The 27245-nt window shown below is 40.2% G+C and overlaps 1 protein-coding gene across 2 annotated transcripts; it reads left to right on the top strand.

Annotated features, from left to right (window-relative positions):
- Window positions 1–2137: 2137 nt before the first annotated feature.
- vtg3 (vitellogenin 3, phosvitinless) lies at window positions 2138–23529 on the top strand. Of its 2 annotated transcripts, XM_073915492.1 has the most exons (29): window positions 2138–2276; window positions 2463–2582; window positions 4749–4769; window positions 5593–5744; window positions 5874–6125; window positions 8424–8585; window positions 8674–8822; window positions 8902–9052; window positions 9142–9299; window positions 9382–9547; window positions 9624–9749; window positions 9887–10105; window positions 12719–12936; window positions 13019–13116; window positions 13207–13328; window positions 13405–13506; window positions 13588–13707; window positions 13811–14000; window positions 16166–16253; window positions 16495–16680; window positions 17585–17717; window positions 17795–17954; window positions 18041–18147; window positions 20326–20391; window positions 20479–20688; window positions 21377–21522; window positions 21619–21757; window positions 23183–23266; window positions 23349–23528. In XM_073915492.1, the coding sequence occupies exons 2-28, from the start codon at window positions 2507–2509 to the stop codon at window positions 23261–23263; spliced, it is 3798 nt and encodes a 1265-aa protein (XP_073771593.1). In that variant the 5' UTR covers window positions 2138–2276; window positions 2463–2506; the 3' UTR covers window positions 23264–23266; window positions 23349–23528.
- Window positions 23530–27245: the final 3716 nt, after the last annotated feature.

Raw genomic sequence — 27245 nt, 5'->3', positions numbered from 1 at the left:
ATTTTGACGTGACGAAGTAAACAAAACTGAAACTATTTTCTTCAGTGCTGTATATAGTTAAATTACTGTAAATGGGTTTTCTTAAGGAATTGTACTTTACTAAATGGTTTAAAACAAGCTTTTAAAGCTGTATCTCTACTTTTACTGCACTATTTGCCTTTAACCTGCAGTTACTACTTTATAGGTTTTTTCTTGTGAACTTTGATCAAAGTCAGCTTTTTTTTTTCTTGTCAACTAAGTCGAATAATGATTCCCGTGATTCCCATCCAATCAAAAATGTGCATAAAAAAACCCATCAGACGGACCAACCACAAGACACAGTCCATGTATAAATGCAGCGAACATGTACAGTGTGTAAGCAATAAAATTCTTCAGGAAAAAGTTAAATCTTTACATGCAACAACAAGGAGACTGGTCTAGAATGCCTTCTGTGTGATGACTGAATTCATGAAATGGTTAACAATGCACTACAGAATGTTACGTTTTCAAACACATGTAATCAAATTGTATGCATTATATCAGTGCTGCACAAGCTTGGTTTGCGGAGCCACCTGCTGAACACTGTAAGTCAGGATTCAAAGTAGGGTTGGGCCAATAGACGATGCCATCGCCAATGGCCAATAGACAAAGCGATGCTGAGCCGGAATTGCTGATCCTCCGCTCGTGATAAATACACACTTAGGCCTCATTTGCACTAATACGTCTCAGTGTTAAAATGGCATTTTAGAACAAAAATGATCCACATCCTCACCGTGTTTTACCTAGCATTTCTGCATCCCTCTATCCACTGAAAACGCACATCACGTGACCACAGACACAGCCACACACTTTCATGCGCTCCTCTGATCTCAAGAGAGCAGTGCACGTCAGGCAGTTTCTTAAGGATGTACCGCTGGGTCGCGTCTCCCTACAGTTGTTAAATGTGATGTTGAGACATCCCAAGTCTACCGGAAGTTCCCGGACTCTCTATGCATTTGCGGGACTCATAAAAAACGAGTGATAATCTCCCAGAAATCACGCATCTCCCTTCCAGTTCTCAAATAAGTCGCGCACCCTTCACACGTCGCCCAACTCTTTTCACATCACGATGTTTCACATTAGACATCGTACAATGCCAAATTGGTCAACATCGCCCAACCCTAGTTCAAAGTGTTTAAATATTGTCACAGCTAGATTTTTAGCTCTTAGGCTACACAGATTTCAACTTGCGTCCCGTCAGCTTATTATAGGTGCATATATCACTGTAATACGTTCTCACAGCAAATTATTCTGGCTCTGGTACAAACTACTCCTGGCTTCCTGAGCGAAAAGTCAAGGATCAAAATCCCAAGTAATGCTGACTTCGATTGAAACATTAAAATATGCTGCGAAATAATAAAAAAATAAATATAGTTGAGAATTGTTAATTTTAAAGATATAGATAGTGTGCTTAAAACAATGACAAAATTTGCTTGTAGATGATCTAAAACTAATATAAACATCCAAAGCTTGCAGTTTGTCATGGAATAATGATTCTTTTCACATCACCTACTTGAATTTCTCATCAAATCCTGACCAATCAAATGCCCTCTAATATCTAACCCACCCCCGTCAAGACGCTTCTCATTTGCTTTTCATTTCCTTTGATGCACTTGAGCTCAACCATTCTCACTGGCAGAGCTGTGATACAACAAGACGCCATTGGAGGAGCTACACTGACTCACACTCTCCATGTTTTTGTTGAGATCACATCAAACATTGAATAAAAGTTAGACATTTCAAAGCACTTCATGGGACCAATAATAACATCTAAACCTCTGTTAATTCAATGTTATAAATTATGTAGACAGTCAAACATTAGTAGTAACAAGTGAATGCCAATTTTGTATGTGGAATCATAAGATCTTGAGAGATTTAAATAATTGTATTTCAACTGATTTCATCATATCAATCAAATAATTGTATTAAAAATGCTTTTAAATTTATTATAGCCTTATACTTTTATGTTGTTGCCCATATTTGACCCAACACTGGGTAATGACAACTCAGCATTTTTTATTTATTTTTTATTTTTTGAATGTTTTATTTATGTTTGAATAAAAAATTAAATCAATTGTTCTTGATAGTTTAATCCTGCTATTTGTTTAGCAGGTCACCTGCACTCCTTTGAGGTTGCGATGACACTGATCACATTGACCTGTCTCACACCTTTGTCCCCTAGTTTTATTTACTCAAACTGTTCATACGACACATCATGTGCTTCATTCTCCTAGCATTTCAGAATAATTGTCCTGCAGGTAATATTCTCCTGTATGCTCTGCTAATGTGATGAAGAATGTCTTCTGTTGTATATTTCGATATTGTCATCAACACAAAAACAAATGTGTTGTCCATATTATGCAGCAGCTAACTATAGACACTGAATAAAGAATACAAAACAAATATGGTGCCACGGGGTCACTTTACCTCATTAACTGCCTTAGATAAGGGAGTAGGCGGGAAATTCACTTTCCAGTTATAAAACATCATGTCCAAGTTGTTGATACCACCTCTGGACCTCATCATGTGGCGGCTGTGTCTCTGTCTCCTGGTAGCCCTGGCTGGTAAGTACATGAAAACCATATCTGAAGTCAGTTCAGTGCTGGGTGTAATTAGTAACAAAGTAATTTGTTACAGTAATTAAGTGAACTTTCCTCTGAAAAAGTTAAATAAGTGATTACTTTTTAAGTTTAGGTCATTTATTTACAGGTAATTACCTTAAAACTGTTTACAAATGTAACAGTTCTATATAAAACAATCAACATGTTGTAGATTTTGCAGAACATTTATCAAGACAACTGCATATGCTTAATAAAAACTCTATTAAGAATTTAGTTTATGACAATATACCGTGTAAATTCCGCAATGGAGAATAATTTTTGTGTTTGTTTATTTATATATATATATATATATATATATATATATATATATATATATATATATATATATAATATATATATATATATATATATATATATATATATATATATATATATATATTTTTTTTTTTTTTTATTGGGATATTTTTTTTATATATATATATATTTATATATATATTTTAGGGGTGTAAACCTACACTGGTCTCGATCGTGGTTCGTTTGGTTTCCGTTTATCACAACCCAGGCTCATTGATTGTGGAAACATAGCCCCACGGCTACGAACGCCTCTCGGTAGCGCGCGCCGTTCTCTCACGAAAAGCCACCGGAGGCCACTGTCGCGCAACCGTCTGTCCCAAGCGACGATTTACAAAAGCTGTCCAGAAATTTTAAAAAAAAGCAAAAGCCCTCGTCCAATTTTGACCGCGTTTTCGGGTTTCGCCGCATTCTCGACCCTTCACGAACTTGTTCGCTTTTATTTTTTGATTCTGTTTTTCATCTTACCTAATTTCGGAACCGCTCTTTCCCGTACTCGAACCCGTGTCGTCGTTGCAGCGGCCGGCTCCTCGTCCTTCGGGCCTCCGTTCCGCCCACGTAACACTACGAGCTAAGCGGACAAACTGGCTGCGGCAGGAAACCCCTCCACACGGAGGTGAGCTGTCAGCCGGCGAGCGCGAAGAAGAGGAGTGTCGTCACACCGCCCTGCAGCGTTTGCTCGAAAAAAACGAAATGCGCCCATATGTACCTCCGGCCACGTAAAACGCAGTCTCCAGAAACGTCCACGGGGCTATGTTTTCTGAATGAGCCTGGGTTGGTTTATCATGCCATCAATTCAGTTCAATTAAATATCTCAGTGCATTCCCAGGTAGCAAAGAATTCTGGCCCAGATTTGGCATAAAGCTGGCACAGGAGGCATTCATTCGGCACTGGCATACAGCATGTGGCCCAAACATGGCTTGGGTTTAGAAGAGGTGGCACTGTTTTTAAGGCACACAAGATTTGGGCCAGATGTAGAACGTAGTATTTGGCCCAAGTGTTAATAATTGTTATGTGGGTCATGTGAGTTTGGCCAGTCTTGACCCACATTTAAAATACATTAAAATTAGAATTGAGTAAAGAAAAAATGTCAATCAGGTTGCTTTGAGAAAAAGAATGCCCATAGTGTGCCTAAAAACACAATGCTTCATGGCTTACCAATCTCATTGCAATCATGACACACCATCGTATCTGGCCCAATTATGAGTTATTAACTTGGCTGAGACTTGACCCAGATTTGGTCCATGTTTGGCCCTTTTCTGGAAGCCAGACTTGGTCCAGTCATGTACCGTAATTCACTGTGGCATGTGGGCCAAGCAAAACCTGATTGTGTGGGCCAGAGCTGGGATGGAGAAATTTTGCCATGTGGGTATTTACACAGCAGAGGTACAGCACATGCATGTAAAGTTGTGACTGGAAGTGTAGCTTTCTGGTGAAGTGGAGCCGATCAACAAATCACAGCACATTATGTTAGCTGACCAATCAGAGCCTCTTGAGGGTTGGCCTTTAGAGGAACTAGGAAATATGTCAGCCGTTTTCATGTTAACAGAGTAGCTGTATATAATCAAAGTAAAATATTTATAAAAAATCATGTGATTGTTTACAAATGAAGTATGAACACACATTGCTTTGCATTTTATTAACACAAACAAGCCTTAATAAGACACTTTGGACCACCCCTTTTAATTGTATTCTATGCATTGAGATTTTTGTGTGTTTTTATTATTTAGTCAAGTAATTCAATTACTTATTGTTTACCCAAATATGCTTGTTTACATGAAATAAGAACAGTAATGTTTTTTCTTTTTCTCCCATTAGCCAGCGAGATGGCGAATTATGGTATGTAAATGCAATATATATCACTCTCATTACTTATTACTTACCTGTGCTTTCACACTAGTACTTTTGGTCCACACCTGGGTTCGTTTGACGTCAGAGTATGGTACGTTTAGCTAGTGTGAATGCTGCCTTCTGAACTCGGGTGCGCACCTAAGTCTGCCTGAAAGAGGTGGTCTGGAGTACGGTTCGCTCGAACTCTGGTGCAGTTCACATCTGGTATGAATGCAATCGTACCAAATAACGAAAGTGATCCGCTAACAGTACAACAAACTTTAGTTTTCATAACGTTCATTCATGCGGGTGTGTCTGTGTATCATCTACCTTGGTGACAAGCGGGACTGACCCAGTGCAAACAGTAATAATGTCTGCTTGTCTCCACCAGAAAAAAACTTCTGCAGACTTAATGTTCTGATTTTTTAATATTTTTTGCTGCAGATAGATGCAAGTTGCTCCCTATATTTTGCTTTTGATAACAAAGGCAACATTTTCTGTAAAAGCAGAACGACCATGATATGTGTACATTTGTTTTTGAGGCTGTCACCAAGCAACAGCTGTACACAAAACAGCAAGCGTACCGAAGTTCAGAATGAAAAAATACAATGTGAACATAAATGAACCAAGGGGGGACTATCGAACTTGGGTTCGGACCAGGACTTTGGACCAAGTGTGAAAAGCATCTCATTCTAAAATTGACTTTATTGTTTTGTTTATTATTGTATTTGATAATAACAAAGACAAATTACTAATATCCATGCACATATTTTATAACACTGATTGAAAATGTTATTTAAATTCTCAAATGTCTGAATGGCCAACCTTTTAGAGCCTTTTCTGAACTCGAAAAAAACATACGAGTATAAATATGAAGGATTGGTACAAGTAGGACGGGAACTGCCACACCTGGTTGAATCAGCGCTGAAACTGAGGTGCACTTTTAAAATCATTGGAGAGTCACCACACACCTTTGTCCTTCAGGTACCAACAATGTTGCTTCATTTCTATCATCTGAAACATAAAACATGGTGTTTTTACGTCGGACTTATAAGATATTAAGAATAATGTGTATAAACATGGTATCATTTATTTATTGTTTTTTCTTTGAAGGTCTCAAATGTAGACTTTGAAGATTTTAATGGCATACCTGGGAAAAGTGTCTTCAGCCCTTCCAAAAACATCACTAAGCATCTGTCTGCCGAAATCAGCCAGCCAATCATTTTTGAATTCTCTAAAGGACAAATTACTGACATTCGCACAGCACCTGGAGTCTCAAACACAGTTGTGAATATTGTGAGGGGGATCCTTGGATTTTTACAAGTCACGGTCAAAACCACACAAAGTTTTTACGAACTAATCGAGGTACAAAATCTGAACACCGGCTCATTGGAAATATGTGCCCAGAGCTACTTTTTTGTGAAATCTTGAAAACATGCTTTAAGATACATTACCCTACAGTTTGTAGGTAAAACAAATGCTATGGGGCAGGATGATGCTGACAAATTTTATTTCTTTTCACACTGAGTTACTAATACTTCATTTATTTCCCTTCAGCTTAGTCCCTTATTTATCAGGGGTCACACAAGCAGAATGAACCACCAACTATTCCTGCATATATTTTACACATCGGATGTACATCCAGCTGCAACCCAGTAGTGTGAAACACATATACACTCTCGCATTCACACACACTCATACACTACAGCCAATTTAGTTTATCCAATTCACCTAAAGCGCATGTGTTTGGACTATGGGGGAGACCAGACCACCCAGAGGAAACCCATATGAACACAGGGAGAACATGCAAACTCCACACAGAAATGCCAACTGGCCCAGCCAGATCTTGACCCAGTGATCTTCTTGCTGAGGCGACAGTGCTAACCACTGAGCTACCGTGCCACCCTTTATTGATATTTACGAGGACATATTATTGACAAATAAAGGATTATCTTTGGGCGGTTCTTTGCATGGTAATGAATGACTGAGTAATGAATGATGAGATTATTTTTTTGATGTGGTCAGTTAGCTCAGTAGCTCACCTTGTACAGTGTTGTACTTGGGATGCAGGTTTGAGTCAGGTGGTTCCACACTACAAACAAAAGTGATGTTAATTGTGACAAAACTTCATAGCTATGATGTGATTTTATAAGTTTTATAAGTTTTTAAGTTTGCTTTTGAAAACACTATCAGTTGGGTAGAGGGAAGAGTTTAGTTTAGCCGATTGGAAGGTGATATGTGCATGACAAGCCTTGGCTTCTCATGGACATGTGCAAGATGGATGTTTAAATGGCACATATCGGAAAATCAACCCAAGCTCATTCTGATTATGTATCCCTACAACCCCCTATTTCCTGGAGAGAGCAAAATTCATCCCAGGAGCTACGTTTTTTTTTTTTTTTTTTTTGCAAATCCGCCAGAGGCCGCTGTAAACACTTTTTGAGATCTCAAATTTCTTGTGAGTGCCATTCACATCTGCTGTTCCCACATAAATCTACCAGAAGCCGTTGTCGACTGACAGACTGACCGATCAACTGGCCTACACTCTTCCTTTCCTAAACCCAACTAATAGTGTTTAAAAAGCACCGATTAACCGGTGACCACCAACTTCCCTAAACTCAACCGCTCTGTTTTTAAAGGCAATCCAGAAAAAGAAATGCCCTTGTAGCAACCTGATTTTTACCACTTTATCAGATTGTACCACACTCTCAACCTGTTTTTTACTTGTTTATGTTTTTTTTTTTTTTTTTACCAGCTTTCTGGAACCGTTCCTCACCGGAGTCAAACCCCGTCATCGCGGTCAACCAGTCAAATAGTCAAGTGTATAAAGTGCCCTTCCAAAACTAACAGAAGTGTCCCCGCGATATCCCCCCACCCCCGCTCTTAACTTTGCAATTGCAGCCCCCACCCCCGATCTTCAGTTCGCGATTGCCCCCCAGACACTTTTCGGTTTTAACAGTATATATATTCCCCCCAACCCCCACCCCTACCACTTTTCACTTGGCGACATGCCCCACACTTTGGTTTTGCACATGCCCCCTGGAAAGACTCTGCACGGTACTGCTGTCAACTCTGCCCAGCGTCTCAAGTCCACTGACTTACATGGCGAGCTACAAACAGAAAAGCCATCTAAAGCAGGGGTGTCAAAGTCAATTCCTGAAGGGCCAGAGACCTGCAGAGTTTCGTTCCATAGTTAGCTCTGTTTTACCATACCTATCTGTAAGCATCAAACAAGCATAAAGCACTCAATCAGGTGTGTTTAATTTGGGTTGGAACTAAACTCTGCAGAGCTGTGGCCCTCCAGAAACTGGCTTTGACACCTGTGGTCTTCAGGGGGTAAGCGGTCAGCTGGTAAGCAACAAAAAGAATGGCCTCAAATTGTTCGTTTTAAAGAGGAAATGCAGCCATTTGTTCCTCTGGCTACATAATGCATGATCTCCAGAAAAGTATATAGGGATTTTTGTAGACAATGTAGACACTAGCCTCTAGTGTAATTCTCATTGCAAGCCTCAAGGAAATGTCACCAGAGCAATGTTTTTCACATTGTGCAAAAAATGTAGCACTGGGCACATCTTTTCATATTAAGAATAGAGACTACTTATAAAAATATGGCTCTATACGAGAAAAAAACAACGTGAACATGTGATTTTTGTTTGTCCTTAGTTGGGAATTCATGGTTTGTGTCAGAGCAGTTACACTGTTGATGAAGACTCTAACGCAAAAGAGTTGATAGTAACACGAATTGTTGATATCACCAACTGTCAACAGCCAGCATCTTTGTACAGAGGTATGGCTCTTGCACCTGAAGACAAACTTAGCAAACAGGTGTGTGTTTCATTCGATTTCAATTACACACTTAATCATGTAAAGTTTGCAAGTTTCAAATTGATCTGAATGCTGTTTGAAATTACAGAGAGGCGAAAGCGTTGTTTCCACTGTGAAACACACCTACACAGTGAAGTCCACAGCAGACGGTGGTCAGATTACTAAAGCATTTGCTCAGGAGCGCCAATATTTCTCTCCGTTCAATGTAAAGGGAGGAAACTTCCGAATGTTGGCATTGTAAGTGCTTCTAACTGTTATCAACTTTCAAGTGGTTGCACTCCTGATTAATCAATGATGTTGTGCTTCCTTTTAACAGGCGGGACATTGAACTTCTTAAAGTTTCAGACACAACTGACAAAGTAGTGACTGGACAGGTGCAGAGCAGAGGCAACCTGATGTATAAGACAAATAAGGACCTCAAACCAATACCTGTTGTGATGCTTAACCTGAACGACCCAGTGCCCAAGGCAAACTTGAAAGATTATATAAACATTTAAGCATATATTGACATGTGGATTAACTCATTAATCGTTTTAATCATACTTTACTCCAACAGATTTTAGATTTAATCAAGCGCCTCGCACAGGCTAATATATATCATGTGGACAGTGAAACCAGCACAGAAATTCTGGACCTAATTCAGTTGATGCGGGTAACAACACTTGATAATCTAGAGCATTTATGGAAGCAGGTCTCAGGAAATGATGAGCACAGGTATGTTCACCCTTCTCTAAATACTATACAATCTAACATTCAAGATGATCAATTTCCCCTGTTGACTTTCTTTTTTGGTCAGGCGGTGGTTCCTGGACTTGGTTGTGGAGGTAACAGATGAAAGAATTCTCAAATTCCTTGAGGCCAGATACAAAGCAGGAGACATCACAGCGAATGAGGCAGGACAAGCACTGGTAGTGGCATTTAACCACTTGTCCGCTGAGCCTGTGTCGGTGGCATTAGCTCAGGTGAGACAGTGACCAAGTTAAATGTATGTTAGAATCCTTTTTTATCTGCCGTCTGATACGCTCTTCCGCTCTCCAGGAGTTCCTGACCATTCCTTTCAGTAAATCCCATCCTCTCCTGTGGAACACTGTAGTTTTGGCATATGGATCTCTTGTACACAGATACTGTGTGTATACTGACCCCTGCCCTATCACTGTGGTACAGGTATCTGAGATGTCCTACACCTCTATGTTGATTGATTCCTACACCTATCATAGTAATATTTTGCTAGTTTTATGTCAAACTTAGTTCTTTGATATTTACAGCACATCTCCCTACTTTTTGTACATTCTATTGTTTAGCCATTGCTGAATATGGCTGCAAGTAGCCTAAGTAAAAACTCTGAGGATGAAATGGTCCTTGCGCTGAAGTCCTTGGGAAACGCAGCTCATCTTTCCAGCATCAAGACTCTCCTCAAGTTCCTTCCTGGATACTCCAATGGAGCTGAAAAACTTTCCACCAGAGTGCAGGGAGCTGCAGTCCAGGCATTTAGGCTGCTTGCAAGCAGAGCCCCCCACAGTGTAAGTACTGCATTATATAATGAATTCACTCTTCTAAAAACAGCTTAACTATCGCTCTGCAGCTTTCATCTGGTTGCGCAATAAAACTAAAGGCTGATTTATACTTCTGGGTCGAGTGATTGGCATAACCCATAGCACTTGCCTTGCAAGACTTCACACTTAGCTGATGATTAATTCTAAAAGCTTGTTTGGCATGCTGTCCCGGGAGAAAGCCCTGAGCTCATGAGATTCTTGAGCCCAGGGCTCCCTCCCGTTGCAAGGCGGGAGGGGAGTTTGAGCTTAGGTAGATCTCGAGAACTCCCCTGCTGTAGTAACCAATGAACAGTAAGTGATTGCTCTTGAAGATAACTACGTACTAGAAGCATATCTATGGTGCCAATTTGGATTATTCAATTAACTTAATTGCATGTTTTAGGCAGTGGGAGGAAACCGGGGAACCCGGGGGAAACCCACGTGAGCACGGGAAAAAGTGCAAACTCCACACAGAATTGTCTGCTGGTTTGGTAAAGCCTGGAACCAGAGACATTCTTGCTGTGAGGCGACAGTGCTACGCACTGGGCCACCGTGTCACCCATCTAAGAAGGAGGAGTAGGGGAGGAAGGGGGGACTCTTCAAAACGAAGATAGCAGTGGAATGAAACCCATGGTATTTATAGTAGTTTAGGAGTCATCTGATTGGAGCGTAGTGAATTGGATAATGCGTATCCAGCTGCTAGCAATCATAAGCACGTGATCCTCTCGAAATTTGTTTATACATAAACTTCACTTATACTTCAGCGTGCTGTTTGTGTTGCTCTACAACAACACATTCAAAACACTAGCTGGCAGTAAGTTTTTATGTTTCTCTCTGTCAAGTTATTTCATAAGTATTTTGTTTTTACTGAACGCTACAAGTAGCTAAAACTCGCTCATTCTTAGGCAGGAACTGGCAGACATGCAACAACTTTAGTCATAAAGTAAACACAAAACAAAGTTTCCATTTGGAATTCTTTCACAGGACTCGACACGTAGTGCAAGCTCTGCAATCACTCCATCAGGCTTGCGGCTCTCAGCTCCACCCCATGCTCATCACCGGTACCAGGCCAAGCAATCATAGAGCTTGCACTACGTGTTGTTGTGACGTGTAGTTGCATTTTTTGAGAGTTTTGCGTCAACATCAGCCACAGCAAGGGCTATGCAACCGCGTGAAGGCTACGCTGGGCCATACGTGTGAGCATGAGCCAGAAGTATAAATTAGCCTTAAGCAGCATTAAGCATGGTCAGTACCCGGATCAGTCTTCCTGATAAAAGTAGGTTGTGGTCTGAGTGGATTCTATTGGCACATATGGTGATGGGGACACTATGTTATCAAGAAGCATTTTCTTGTGAACGAGATGTTAGATTGAAGTCTCAGGATGTCCTTCAAAACGAGTAGGTGCCTTTATGGCCCGTTTCCACTGAGTGGTACAGTCTGTAAGGTTTTCTTTATGAGGCTTGCGTTTCCACTGCCATAAGGGTACCAATGGTTTTTTAATGCTTTAGTTTTTCATATTTAACGATATGAGTGTTCTACTGAGCCTCCCTGTTTGTGTGATAAGCAATGTGTATGTGCATTTTGGACCCACATTTGGCTACATTATTGCTCTTTAACAAAAATTGTGCCATTGACTTTAGACCAGTTTTTAGTTAGTTAATGCAGAAGTATATTTCAGTTGTCTCAAAATTGTAATGCTCTAACAATGATCCTTAACAAAACTCATTTTCAGAGGGGGAAATGGATGCAAATACATTTGCTATTTACGCAACTTGATGGAGAATGTGAAATGTATACCTGGCCAAGCTGAAACAATCTTTAGTGGCACCTGGTGCCACATTTCCCTAGGTCGTTGTTAAGGCCCATCTTACACTCAAGTGCCATCATTCAAAATCAGTTAAACAGATAATTTTGGCTTTGTAGTTACTGGCCATCAAATGCATCATGATAAGCAGTGATGGTTGAGACATACACCTTCAAGCATGACAATGATTGGGCATATCCAGGGTCTTCTTGGGCAAGAAGAGCACCACTTAATGAATAGGTCCCCACTGCAAGAAATAAGCTCCTTCTGTAGAGGAAACCTCAGAAGCACAATTGTGTTAAGACACACATCAAAAAAGCAATTGGAAGCAGTTAAGGTTTACAAAATCCCACCAGCTTCAATACTTTTGGAAGAAAATCTCTTCAAGAGCACCCAGAGCTCCAAAATTGGCCACTAGCTGTGGATAAAGTTCACCAACAGGACAATAATCCAACCTCACTAAGCAAAAATGTACCTTAAAGGTGCAAATTAGTTCAAATGTGTTCCTTGTAGAACATTGTTGACCAATGTGGACCTGTTACTGTAGGTACTTTTTGAAAAGTTGCTTCCTGCGGGCTTTGTAACTTAATTTCTGAGAGTGTAATCATGGTTGGTTAATATGATAAAATTGCCATTTACATTTGGAACATTTCCACAAATTTTCACCATGACTGTTGCTAACAGGAGTAATTTAAGGATCAAGAAGCTACTTTTCCACTAGCAAAGACCTCTTTCTTCAGACGCTGACCATAACTCTATATCTACTCTAACTCTGTATCTATCTTTTATATTTGCAGGTACAGGATATTGTCTTAAACCTCTTCGTACAGAAACATTTACCAGCTGAAATCCGCATGCTGGCCTGCATAGTTCTTCTAGAGACCAAGCCGTCCACAGCTCTGATTTCAGTAGTAAGTGAGGTCCTTCTAGAAGAGGCTGATCTGCAGGTTGCCAGTTTCTCCTACTCTCTGCTCAAAGGCTTTGCCAAGTCCCGTACCCCTGATAATCAACATCTGTAAGCATGGTGCAAACTACAATGTGTTCTTCTCCTCTCTGTATATGAATTGCACTGATTTCTCTTTCCTTCTCCTAAATAGATCTATTGCCTGTAATATTGCCATGAAGATTCTAACCCGTAAACTTGGCCACTTGAGTTACCGCTACAGCAAGAACCTGCACTTTGACTGGTTCCATGGTGGGTTCTTGTTAAAAAGACAATGCTAGCTATGTTATAAAGCCTTTAAGTAAACCGGGAATGGTCTGATGTTGCTTCTTATTTCTTCAGATGACTTTTTATTTGGGACATCTGCTGATGTTTATATGCTTCAGAATGAAAGTCCCATCCCCACAAAACTTATGCTAAAGGGAAAATTTCATTTCATTGGGAGAATACTGCAATTTCTTGAGGTAAACAAATCAAAGCAGAATTTACTGTAATTTTATGTATACCCTGTTTTATAAATAATGTCATTTATATTTCCAGTTTGGTATCCGTGCAGATGGACTCAAAGATCTGTTTGCTGGAAAAATCCCAGAACTCACGAAAGATTTAGGAATCAGCGATTTGGCTTCCATATTGAAAATTGTGAGCATCTCTGTTTCAGATTTTATTTATGTTTCTTGTCAATCATTATTTTAATTTCTGATCTATGCCAATCTTTTAAAGCTCTCTAACTGGCAGAGCCTACCAAAAGACAAGCCTCTTTTGACAGCTTATGCAAGAGTTTTTGGACAGGAAGCCTTTTTAATGGATGTAAGCAGAGACTCAGTTCAAAGCATCATAAAGGTATTTCATTGTGTTATTTTAACAAGATAAAAAAAAATATTGGATTGATTTTTTTGTTTTTGTAGATTAAAATAAACCTTTTCCATTGTTTTCTGCTGTTTAGTCTTTCAGTCCTTCTGCAGGAAAGGAGAGTAAAGTTTGGGAAAGGATTCAAGATGTTCAGAAAGGGACTTCATGGCACTGGACTAAGCCGCATCTTGTGTATGAGGCTCGGTTCATACAGCCGACATGTCTGGGTCTCCCAGTTGAAATCAGCAAATATTATTCCGTAGTAAATGCTGTTACAATGAAAGGTGATGAGTTCTTTTTCAGAATTTGTATCGGCTTCCTATTATAATTTAGTTAGAGCCCCTCTTTTGCATTATAAATGGTCATGCAAGATCAAAAAACACTTTCATTGTCTAATATTATGCATTTATTTTTACCTAATTATCCCAATGAGTTCCATATGATTTACTCAGCGGATTAGTCGACTGGGTTCAGCTTGAGACAGAGAAATGGTCACCATGGCTATGAGGTAGCAGAGAGTATGTTAGAGCCCAATGCAGGAATGCATTAAAGCAATACAATTAAAGACCAGCATATTCCTCTTCTCTTAACCAGGGCTTAATTTGTGCCAGAACACGCCAGATCCGGACCCGGCACCTTGACCGACCCGCCCTCCTCCCTTGTCCGCTGTTCACTTTCACTTTGTTCCATGACTCCCCAACTCTCTTAACTTTCGTCCGAGACAACCAACCCCCGCCCTGGCTCGTAACTTACATCCGCGACACCCCTCTGCTATCCAACGCCCCGCTAACCCCCAACCCCCTACCCCTTCTATCTCCACTTTGTGCACGACACCTCTACATCCTCGGGTAGCATGCCGGATCCTTTACCTCCATCTGTTCCGGAACTTTGCAATTCACAAATTAAGCACTGCTCTTAACCCTAACCCCAAGTAATAACAACAACATACATTCAGTATTAATCCACACAGTGGCAAAAGTTGAACTATTTTGAAAATGGACCACACCGCGTGTGTGAGGAACAGCCTATAATTAGCCATAACAATGACAAACGGCAGATGATTGCGAGTTCAGAAACGCAATTAATTAAGTTTTTAAGAGTTCACATTTAGCTGATAATCAATAAAGCATAATTGGCATGCTGTTCCGGGAGAGAGCCCTGAGCTCGTAATATCCTTGAGCCTGGGGTTCCCTCCCATTAGAAGGGCAAGAGGGGAGTTTGAGCTCATGTAGGTCATGTATGTTTTTGGACAGTGGGAGGAAACCAGGGAACCAGGGGGAAACCCACGCAAACACTGGAAGAACATGAAAACAGGAACACCAACCAGCCCGATAAGAGGTTGGACCAGCGGTATTCTTGCTGTGAGGCAACAGTGCTAGCCACTGGGCCACCGTGTCGCCCTATCGGAAAACGGGGAGGAAGTAGGAGTGGAAGGGGGGGAAGCTTGAAGACGAAGATAACTGGAGTGAAAAACTCTGGTTATTTATAATGCTTCCGTAATCATCTAATAGGGCAGATAACGGAGCTATTGAGGAGCCAGCCGTGTTGATCATAACCACATGATCCTCTCAAAATTAGTTCATAAATAAACCACACAAAGGAAAAGGCACATTTTCAACGTGGTTTTGGACACAATATGTGAATAGAATAAAGTTTTAACCTGAGAGATACAGTACAAGCACTGATCTATAATAGATAAGTGATTACAAGTCGCACGGTGATTACAATTTACAACACACAATTAAACACATATTTTGCAAACTACAAAAAACGCTGCAACAATTTTAATTACACTTACATGTTATGATCCGTAGGAAGAAGAAACTGGTCCATGTAATAGTTACTGACAAAGTCCTTGTCAAAGTCTGACAAAGTCCCATACATAAAAGTCTCTGGTGCTCCTTCCTTTAATAGAAAATGGCTGGTGAATCCTGGGTTGCATCATAGGTTATTGTATCAAAAATCAGAAAAATGACAGGAACAAACACAGCACACGGTTGGCTATACTGTGGTATTGTTGTGAAAATGAACTTTAACCCTTCATTCCTCACTGCCAAATCTCCATCTGTCAGTGATCGACATTATCGTGTTATGATCAGTCGCGTGATCCCCCGCGCTTCGCTAGTGTGTGGAGAGAAAGTGCGTTCACATTTTACCAGATCTGGCACAACATATTTGGTAATGTATGATCTCGAAGTTGACACGTTTAGGCTAAAGATCCAAATATACAAAATGAATCATTTATTCGACTCTGAGTCGACTATTTCATTAAAGAATCAATAGTTTTAAACACGGTGAACTTTCAGATTTACACCTCAGCTGGATGTTTTCAGTAACTTAGTGCTGTGTTACACACTGCATGGAAGGTCATTTTCAAAAACCCATAATAGGGGCGTTTTAATATTATAAAAGATAAATGCAAAAATTAACATATATTCTATGTCTACAGCAAAAGCTGAAATAAATCCTCCTCCAAAGGAACATCTGGGTGAACTGCTAAGCTCAGACATTTCCATGCAGACAGATGGCTTTATCGGGTAATAAAACAATGCTATCAGCTATGATTTATTATTGGTGCACTCAGTAGCTGTTTTGGCAACCCCTTCACTCAAAAAATAAATAAAAAATACATTGTTTGTATGGCTTTCTATGTTATTGAATCTTTCAGCTACTTTGAGTAATAGCCTCTTCTTACTTTGTGTATTGGGAAATTGAATCAGAACTGTTTAATGGTTTCATTGTTTCTCTGCTGAAAGTTTATTTTTATCCTGTTTACAGCGTAACAAAGGATCATTTTCTCTTCCATGGAATCAACACTGATCTTTTTCAGTGTGGAACTGAGCTGAAAAGTAAGGTTTCAATGGGCCTGCCGTGGGCATTTGACCTGAAAATAAATCCGAAAGAGCAAAAGTATGAAATGAACTTGACTCCAAGCAAATCGGTCACCGAATTATTTTCAGTCAGGTATGTTTCCATCTATTTTGTAAATTATTCTGCACCAAGGCAGCTTTACAGAGCTAATCAGGCAAAATAGCTGAATAAAATGTTAGTCTAAGGGTGCTTTCACACCTGTGAATTGATTCAGTTGTTCCGAAACAGACATTACAAGTGTTACATTGTTGCTCTTTGCTCTTGGAGCGGTTCGCTTGCACATTGCAAAGTTTCTAATCGGACCGAAAGAGCTAAAACAAGTCACGTGCAAGTAAACTCTCCTCACAGTTGGTCAGAGTGTCACGCTAAGCTGTCAGGGAGATGGTGGTTTGATAGTGATTGACAGGGTGCGCGCGCGCGATGTGTCTGAGGAGAGATGCGGTGGGGAGAGGTGAGAAGGGTGCGCGACGTAGCCTATTTGAGGACCGGGAGGGAGACGCGAGATTACCGGGAGATCATCACTCGTTTGCGGGCATCCGGAGACTCGCGAAACTTCCCGCCATACTCATAATTCTCCCTTCATATAGCCGTATGCCTATTACATATCCATAAAACATTGTGATATAACCGCGCTCGGATCGGATCGCTTTCTCACTGTAATCGAACAGCTCCAGAGTTCGTTTCAATCGAGCCGAGACCACCTCATTCAAGCGATCTCGGAGCGATTACTTTGGCCCGGAACAGAGCGCGATTGCCCTGTTCACATATGCCAAACGAACCGCGCTAACTGGGCAAACGAGATACGTTCCGAAACAAAAGTGTAGGTGTGAAAGCACCCTTAAAGCTTGATACATCATTAAGAAATTCAATGTTGATTGAGTTCAGTTTATATGTCCATGTTAAAGAATGTGACTGAACTGTAAGGCAGCCTTTCAATTGTGATATGCAATAAAATGCAACCAAAAATCCTGATGATTTTTCACTCTTCGTCAAACAGTTCTAATGTGTATGCTGTTTCGAGAAACATTGAAGACCCAACCTCATCTAAAATAACACCCATGATGCCTGAGACAGGGGAGTCCTGGCAGGGTGTGCCTCTGAGAATGTTACCCCCTTTAAGGGATGAACAGGTAAAACGAAACACTTGAAAACAAATAGTTATGTTTGGCATGTCCTGCATACTAAACAGATTTGTTTTCTGTGGCAGACCAAAAAATCTGGAATGAAATTCAGGCAATGTGCTGAAGCCAAAATTTATGGAACTGCACTCTGCATTGAGGCAGAAGCCAAACGTGCACACTATCTTCACGAATATCCTCTGTATTACTTACTGGGTGATACTCACTTTTCATACAGTTTAGAACCAGGTACCAGAAACTTGAATTCATTATTGACTTCATCCAAAAAATGATACTTAAGGATTTCTGACGAAAATGTGTTGCTTTTTCCAAAGCAAAGGATGCAAAACCCATTGAAAAAATTCAGATTCAGGTCTCTGCCAGCAGACAACATCCTTCAGTAATGAGTGGAATGGTGAATCTCAACCAAAGGGTATTTAAGGTACATTGACTCATTCTCTGTGGTGAACTTGGAATAAATGTGAATACATTTTGTATTAACGCTTTACAACAACAGTACATGAATAATGATGTGTTAATATGTAAACTAAACATCTCTTTATTATGAACTAATTATGAGTTAATGTATGCGCTAATCATGGACAAACTTTAACAACAACTTTAGCTACCTTAATTGCTTGTTAGTTCATGCTTGTTTGTTAATTAATGTATTAATAACCACATTGGCTGTATCTCTGTCTCTCCACTCCACCAATACCTGGTGTGTGGTGAGCGCACTGGCACCGTTGTCCTGTCGCTGCTATCGCATCAACCAAGTGGATGGTGGTGGTGGTGTCGAGTGACCCCCTTTCATGATTGTGAAGCGCTTTGGGTGTATGGCCATACATAAATATAAATACACATTACTTACTTACATTAGTATATGCTTAATGTAATCATCATGGACTCATGACCAGGTCAACATACACTTTTATATGCAACAAAATTGGACTCACCAACACCTCCCCAGGTCAACGAGAGGTAGCTTTTAGAATGAGGAAATAAGATTCTAAAATTTGCGGGGGAAAAAAATAACTCTCACATTGTCCTTGAATTAGGGCAGTGTGAGATCAGGGGAAAAAGCCCCAACAACCAAGCACATAAATACATAGACATAACATGGGAACAAAGGATGTGGATATAGTCCGATGAGGGTAGCAGCCATCTGGTCCTGCCACTAGAGAGCGCTGGTCACAGACCCACTACCAACACCAGTGGGTGAAAGCACACGAAAGACTCATAGCCCTCGCCATGGCCGTCGGCGTCGCTGACACGGACCTCTCACTATGACGTGTAGTACAAGCTCTATGATTGGTCAGCTTAGTATCGCTGACGAGTGTGGGCTGAACCGAGAGCCGTGCAGGTCCGTTAGAGCAAGTGTTTACAAGTGTCGAGTTCTGTGAAGGAGCTCCAGATGGAAAGTTTTGATTTGTGCTTACCTCATGATTAAAGTTGTTGCTCGTCCGTCGGTTCCAGCCACAAAATGAGTGAGTTTGAGCCACTTGTACATTAAGGTAGCGTTCAGAAAAACAAAACACCAGCGAAGAAACTCTACACAAAGGAACTTGTTTGGGAAGTTGTTTGTCTCCAGCTGAGGCTGTCTGGCAGGAGAGTCACAGAGAAGCTGAAAGAGAAGAAAAGTTTTTTCAAATTTAGGCTAATATCTGACAATTTCGCAGATATTTAATGTCCGTCAAAGGTTTCAGATCTGACCAAATCTAAGCAAAGCCACTAGTTTTACCCCAGTGTTTTCCAATTTGCGGTCCAAGGCCACAGTCTGTTTTTTAAAGAGCCTGCTCACCACCGTTTCAATCCAGCCGGCTAGCTTGGTGGGGTTTTGAGCCACACTTTTATCAATCATCGATACCACAGGGCCCTGCATAAGCCCACAGAAACCCTGTTATCAAAGTTCTGAATAGATAGATATCTTTAATATCCTCACACGACATGCCACTTCTCCCACACGTCCATTATGTATCCAGCTGCAAACTCCCCCACAGGACAGGTGGGTTCCCCCGAACCCAAACTTCGCTTTAAGAAGATGGTGTCAATTGCTTTCAGAAACCAGTTGATCCAATCCCTAATTCCTTATTTGTCTGGAGAGCAGGGCAAGGAGAGCCTCAGGTAGAATAAGACCAGAGGAGCCAGCCAGGAGAGATATGGGAGAGAGAGGGGGAAAAAGTGCAACCGCCTTCGCCGAGAGCCAAGGAAGAAAATCTTCAAACAATTCTTAACTACTCATGTCCTCTTTATGCATGTCCTTCTAGTGCGTCTACAATGAATGACAATAGAAAAGTGTCAAAATCAACAGTTTACACACAGGAGTTTATGAGTAGTTAATGATGATGTGCCGCTCCAAGTAAAGTCACGATATAATTGTACATTAACAGCTCATGTGTTTATGTTGGTTACATTTAGCTTAAACTTAGTTGTTAATTAATACATTATTTAATAACACAACATGTTTTAACAAGTCATTAAGGTAGCCAATCATACATGAACTCTTGTGACTCATGTTGTAGTCAAAGTTAATTAATGATTAGCGCATCATTATTCATGTACTGTGATTGTAAAGTGTTACCCATTTTGTTATATGTTTTATGTCTCCTTCTTTGTATAGGAGAAAAGAGATGAGAACACCTCCTGTGAGGAACGCAAAACATCCAGTTCACTCCCAGTAACTCAGGTGACACTCAAATATTTGAAATTGAAATCTAAAGTATATATTTTTTATTATTTAAGGTATAAACTTTTCAATCTCTCTGTGATGTAGGATCTAGATGTCACTCCAGACCCGGTAGTCACAGTAAAAGCACTTAGTTTAAGTCCACAAGCAAAACCCCTTGGCTATGAAGGCGTAGCCTTTTATCTGCCAACTGCCCAAAAAGACGACATTGAAATGATCGTCTCTGAAGTTGGTGAAGAAGCAAACTGGAAAATGTGTGCCAATGCACATTTTGATAAGACTCATACATCAGCAAAGGTAAATGTTTTAAAGTTTTCTTATTCTCATAAATTTCCATATTGCCCCATTGATTTTTGTTTTATTAGTCTCTACATATTAAACTTTAGTGTGAGCCAAAGTCTAGGTGGTAGGCCGGATTGAACGTTAGGCCACTGGGAAATTTCCTAGTGCTCCTTATGGCCAGTCCACAAGAGCATCCCAAACTTGCCCATTGACTTACAATGGTGAAGAAACTCATAGACATTATAAAGTTTCTAGATTGATATCTTTTTCCTGCACTGTCGAAGAGACATTATAGGGTTGATTTCTATCATTCATATCGGCAAGATGCTTTAATGAATCATCACTCTAAGCTGTCAATCAACTCTATACAACAAAACTTACCTAGCAACCATTTAACAACAGCGATTTCTCAGCATTAGAACATTGTAGGGACCTGTGGATGGGCTCATTTGACTCATGCTAGCAAACGCACTTCCTGTATGCTACACATGCAAGCAGAGATTGTTTACATGATAATATTAATTAGCTAAGTGCTATAACATACTAGAAAAAGTATTAAGATTCGGTCTAACACATAAATGAGGGCTAACAACTGCCAGGCAACCACCTAACAACGCCTTAGCACTAACACTGTTGGCTTTCTTAAGCCAGTACCAAAGTTTGTCAATGAACTTTAGCTTCTAGTTGATTTTTGTCTTTTCAGGCTCATCTCAGATGGGGTGCAGAGTGTCAAACATATGATGTTTCTATGAGAGTGTCCGCAGCGTGCCAACCAGAGTCCAAACCATCTATAAGCACAAAGATTAACTGGGGGACTCTGCCCTCAGTATTCACAACAGTTGGTCAAATGTAAATTCATTATCAATTTGAATTTTTTGAAATATCAAAGTACAGCTAGGAATATTATTCATTATACCGACTTTCTACTGAATCCTTTTTTCTCAGAGTTCAAGAGTATGTACCTGGCGTGTCTTACATTATGGGTTTCTACCAGAAAAAGGAGGAAAACCCAGAACGGCAGGCATCTGTCATCGTTGTAGCATCCTCACCAGAGACCTTTGACCTGAAAGTGAAAATTCCAGAGGTTATTGTCAAATTATCACATGCTGTTATATATTTTTCAATTTTAATCTTCTAAAAGGAAAATTCTTCCTTTTTTAAAAATATTGGCTCATATTACAACTTTCCTAGAGTTAAACAGTTCAGTGTTTTATTTTTGAAGCCATTAAGCTGATCTTAAGGTCTGACGGGAGCATGTTTAACTTAGTTTAGCATAAATTATTGAAATGGATTAGACCATTAGCATCTCACACAAATAATCAAAACAGTGTTTTGAGTATTTTCTTATTTAAAGCTTGACCTTTTAGTATTTATTATTTGTACTAAGACAGAAACCCATCTAGATTCCAGAATACCTGTCAATATTTTTCTAAATGTTTCGAATTTCGCAATTTCGAATTTCAGGAAGACTGGGGTTGGGAACCAGAGGTGGGGGGCTGGGAGTAGTAGGGGTGTATGTGATGTTAATAACAATATCTTGGTCCGTTTTTCTGGCAGTGGTGGCGATCGGATGCTATGCGAAACTTGATGACCTGTTAAAGGTGTTGGAGACTACCAAAAATATGAGGACTTTTTTTGTGGGGAGGTGGGTGGGGGTTAACTTACTTGAGTATTGGAAGAAATAACTAAACGTGAGGGTGGCGGGAGATGAGTGTGAAATACAGAAGACTCACAAAAAAAAAAAACAGGAGTGTTGGCACTGCATAATATCAATGTGCCCCTTGCAGCCATGGTAGGGCATCAAAGTTCCTTGATCATAATGCTGGATCAAGAGTAGTTTCTAGCCATATCAATCTAGAAAATAGCATTTTGTCATAATCTGTCAGTCTTAATACATGGTGTAACTACTGAAAGGTAAAGCTTTAAAAAGAAAATTATCAAAACTTGTCTTTTTGAGCAAGATGCTACTTTAACCCACACCGGTCCTACGCCACCCAACCCGCTCCAAGGAGGCTAAAGACCATGGCCTAGAGCTTCTGTCGCTAGAGTATCTTTTTCTGGGTTCAGAGGAGTGAGGCTTACCTGCACAGCACTTTACTAGCTGGCCTCTAATAACCTCACCCCTCTAAACCTCACTTCCATTTGGGCCGCGGCACCAATGTAATCTCTTACACCACCCAACCCGCTCCGAGCTGGGATTGAACTGGAGACTCTCCGCATGCAAGTCAGTTGCTCTAACAAGGAGGCTAAAGACCAAGGCCTCTAGCTTCTGTCGCTAGAGAAATTGTTTAGGGTTCAGAAGAGTGAGGATTACCAGCACTGGACTTTACTTTCTGGCATCTGTTACACTTTTGGTCCAATCTGATTCAGTGATTTATGTTAAGCTAAGCTAAAAGTGTTCTTTCCAGACCCAGAGACTGGCTGAATGAATTAAAAAATGGTCAATCCAATAATGAGTTCCTGAATATGTTAGCTGAAACATTAACATTACTTTATACGTCCTTTCTAGCGAACTATCTACAAAAAGAAAATTCCCTCACCAATTGAACTTTTGGGGATCGAAGCTGCAAATCTCACCATGTCAACTTAACAGGTTAATTTATGAACTATGGGTTACAAAACTGGTTGTTCCTGTGTACCGACATAAATTCAATGTTACTCTTTGTCCCTTACAGGCTGATGTCATAGAACATTTCTGGAGGACTAAACTGACAACGTGAAATGAATGAATCATCAAATGTTGTGAATTGTTTGTACATTCCGGACATTTGATTAATTATTGATTTGGATACTAAATATGTGCTTAAAAGCAACATATGTTAAGTACTCCAACAAATAAAACATGCATGAAGAGATCATCTGTGGGATTAATTTATTTTATGATAGTTCATCATAATCCAGCCTAGATAGATTTACTTGTAGAGTCTCAACAACATTAATCTTTATGTTCAGAATGTTAATGAGATGGCACAGACTAGCAACACCTGAAAAACAAATTATGAGTGTACAGCCTAGCTTCATGGGCTGCTTCCAGTGGAACCAATTGGAAATAAATATCTTTAGTTTTGTGAAATGTTGCTATGAAAGTTATTCAAAACTCTTTTATTGTATAGACCACAATAATCTATTGTACAGAAAACTTTTTGCATGACTGATAGCAGGGCTATTTTTGGTCAACACTGCTGACTGATATTTTGGTTGTTAAGTATTCATTTGATCTCATGTGGCCTAACGGGGCCTGAAATATCATCACATTATAACTATGTTAATGTTGCACTAGAATGAAGTGCAACCATCTTAAATGCCAGTCTGAACAACAGCTCGGTGACCTACTTGGACCTGCAACTTCTCCACAATGGACACTCTAACGGAAATCCAGGCTAGCTCTGCCTGGAATGTTTGACCAGAAGATAACTGATCTCCATTTCTGTCTGTTTGTAGAGTTTTGGTTCCTTACCACTGCCACTGGGGCTTGTGTGGACCTGCTCTTCAGTGGATTGGCCTTCAACAGTGACATTAGTATCAAACTGACACACACAGCCTTCTCAAATCAGTTCATCCAGAAATTTTAATCTGATCCCCTTGTTTGAAGAACCAAATTAGCCAGAAATGAGATATCAAGATTAAAAGATCCAGGATCTGCCAAATCATCTAAGATCATTTGAGATGGGTACGAAGAACAGACTCCTATTCTCTCATACCCAAACAACATCATTCCAGCAAAATCCTAGCACCTCCTGCCATGATGTACAAACCCATCACCCTTACCATATGACACCTACCCCAACTACCCAATGACCTGCAACATATAAGCAGGGACCAGGACCCCTCCTGTTTTAAAAGTTTTTAGTTGTGCATTACACTTACTGGTTAAATGATCATTACTAACAAGTTGGAAATGCTTAAATATTTGTTGATTTTAATTATGACAATAAGTTATCATTTTGTTGTTTATTTACAGTATAGAACTTTTGCTTCATTTCTGCATGGAGGGCACATACTGTAGCAATTCCGGTAGGATACTATGAACTTCCATTTCAAATTGTCATGATCTAGAACATAATTTCTCAACTGGTTGGTCGTGATCCAAAGCGGATGGCAGTACTGTTTTAAAAGAATTATAGTGTGTTTTGTGTGTGTGTGTGTGTGTGTGTGTGTGTGTGTGTGTGTGTGTGTGTGTGTGTGTGTGTGTGTGTGTGTGTGTGTGTGTGTGATTTGAATTTGATTTTGAAATGCGTGTGTGAAAGCTGTTTTCTGACATTTAGGCGAGGCCCAAATGCATGCGAAAAATGTTCTCCTTAGTCAGTGTCTGCCATCAGATGTTGAAAAACAATGTTATTATTTTAAAGTCATTTTTCTCACTTGGTACAAAATAAAATATCTCACGCCTAAGGATAAAGTAACTTTTCCGACCTGTCAGCAGTTAAACGGTGCTCACAGCATGCTCTTCAAATGCACACAGAAAAACAAGGAATGAGGCTCACTGTGGCTTCTCCTACTGCAGTAATTTCCATTATTCTTTTAGTAATCCGGCATCAGTTTATCAGGAAGTGACCATTTTTGTTCACTTTGACTCCTTGGATGGAAACATGCTACTGTTTTAGAGTGAAGTTTGGAGACTTATGCCTGGTTTGTACTTTTGTGTCAAGTGATCGGCGTGACCCACAGTGCATGCAATGCGTGTAGCTGTACATTCATACTGTTTCTGTTTTTCTGCAATAACACTTCCGAAATGCTAGTTGGCAGTAGGTATTTATGTTCCTCTGTGTCGATTTTCTTCGCTGGGGTTTTGTTTTTTTCTGAACACTTTCTTAAAGTACAAGTGGTTCAAACTCACTCATTTTGAGGCAGGAAATGGCAAAAGTGAAATTCTTAGAACCATTCTTTGCCGGAATCGAACCCCGTCATTGTGGTCAGGTCCTCTCTGCAACTTAAGTCCACTGACATACATGGCGAGCTAACTGGACAAACTGGTAACAGCGTCCATGTGAAGGTAATGCCGAGTTCAGACTGCATGATTTTCAAAGTAGTCATGTCACAGATGTTTTCACACTGCATGACTATTTCGCTGCTTTGTTTACACTACAAGATGGATGGGCGACAGGGGCTTTCACATTGCATGACTTTACAATAGGAAGAGTCGCTGACAACTTCATCCAAACTAGGTCTCACTGCCAAAAACACATAGAATATCTTTTGTTCTTAACTACATAACAAGAATGAAGCCTTTAATGGGGTAGAAAATGTACATCTTTGCTCACCTGGTTTTAAAGGAAATTAGATATTTCTCCTCAACATCTTTTTTAACTTTCTGTATGAAACGTTAAACAGACACGGGTCCTCCTGTCAGACCTCCACTAGTTTTTCCTCCATTACTTGGGTCTAAATAAACAGAAAATGAGCGATTTTAACTTCACCCTCAACCTCCCGCTGCTCTCTCATTGTCTGTAGGCGATCGCCGATGTTATTTTCAGTCAAAACTCATTTCACACGGCATGATTTGTATCGCCGCCAGCTCTAGATATTTAGCATGCCAAATATCCCACAGGCATCGGCGACTCATCGGCGAATCTCTCAGATCGTGTCTTTGATCCCTGCTGAAACATCGAGCTTAAACCAGCCTAGGCTGGTTTTAGCTGGTTGACCAGCCTGGTTTAGGAGGGGTTTTGGCCATTTCCAGGCTGGTTTCCAGCCATTTCTGGTCTTAGCTGGTCAGGCTGGTAAATAACCAGCTAAATCCAGCTAAAACTAGCTTGACCAGCCTGGTTTAAGCTGGACATAGCTGGATTTGGCTGGGCTCCCAGCCTGGCTAGGCTGGTCAAGCTGGTTTTAGCTAGTCATCTTTCAGCCTGACCAGCTAAGACCAGGCTGGAAATGGCTAAAACCCCTCTAAAGCCAGCCTGGACTACCAGCCTAGATAGTAGGCTGGTTTAAGCTGGATTTTTTAGTAGGGATAGTTCATACGATGTGATTGTTGCTCACATGCGCAAGCACCGATTTGCCTTTGATTTTAGGCATTTGTCTGTGATTTCTCAAAACCTGTCGGCAAGTCAAAATCGGGGCTAAAATCATGCAGTCTGAACTCGGCATAAGCGGTCAGCTGGTAAGCGCAAAAAGGAATGACATCATACCACCACAAAGCATTCGCTAATAGCTACATAATTCGCAATCTTCAGAAATGTATGTAAGGCTATGTTTTTAGACTATGCCTATGTTGTTTTACCTACAATACACTCTGACTTTAAATGTACATATGCCATGTAATCCTATTAAACCATTTCTGAGAATCCTAAAGAACAAATGCAATGGGCAGCAAGCAACAATGGAGAAAGCAACATTCATTCACTTCACTTGTGTAGTTAATGTTGATAATTATTTTTAAGGAATGTGATGCTATATTTATATTTTATAAGCAAATAAAATGAACACTATTATTTTATACTTATTGTTTAAGAGTAAATAAAAAGCACGACAAGTAGGTGTTTTTGTTCTCTTGCCTTTAAAATTAATGTGATACAATACTTTATATACTGTACACAATACTTGTAAAGCCAAACAGAAAACGGAGATGG

Source organism: Danio rerio, chromosome 11 (genome assembly GCF_049306965.1).
Source record: "Danio rerio strain Tuebingen ecotype United States chromosome 11, GRCz12tu, whole genome shotgun sequence".
Lineage (NCBI taxonomy): Eukaryota > Metazoa > Chordata > Actinopteri > Cypriniformes > Danionidae > Danio > Danio rerio.
This window is presented reverse-complemented; position numbering and strand designations above follow the sequence as displayed.

Coding starts and splice junctions, on each gene's coding strand:
- vtg3 (XM_073915492.1), top strand. CDS start 2,507: ATGTCCAAGTTGTTGATACCACCTCTGGACCTCATCATGTGGCGGCTG. Junction 9,300..9,381: donor TCAGGAAATGATGAGCACAG/GTATGTTCACCC, acceptor TTTTTTGGTCAG/GCGGTGGTTCCTGGACTTGG. Junction 13,117..13,206: donor GCACTTTGACTGGTTCCATG/GTGGGTTCTTGT, acceptor TTATTTCTTCAG/ATGACTTTTTATTTGGGACA.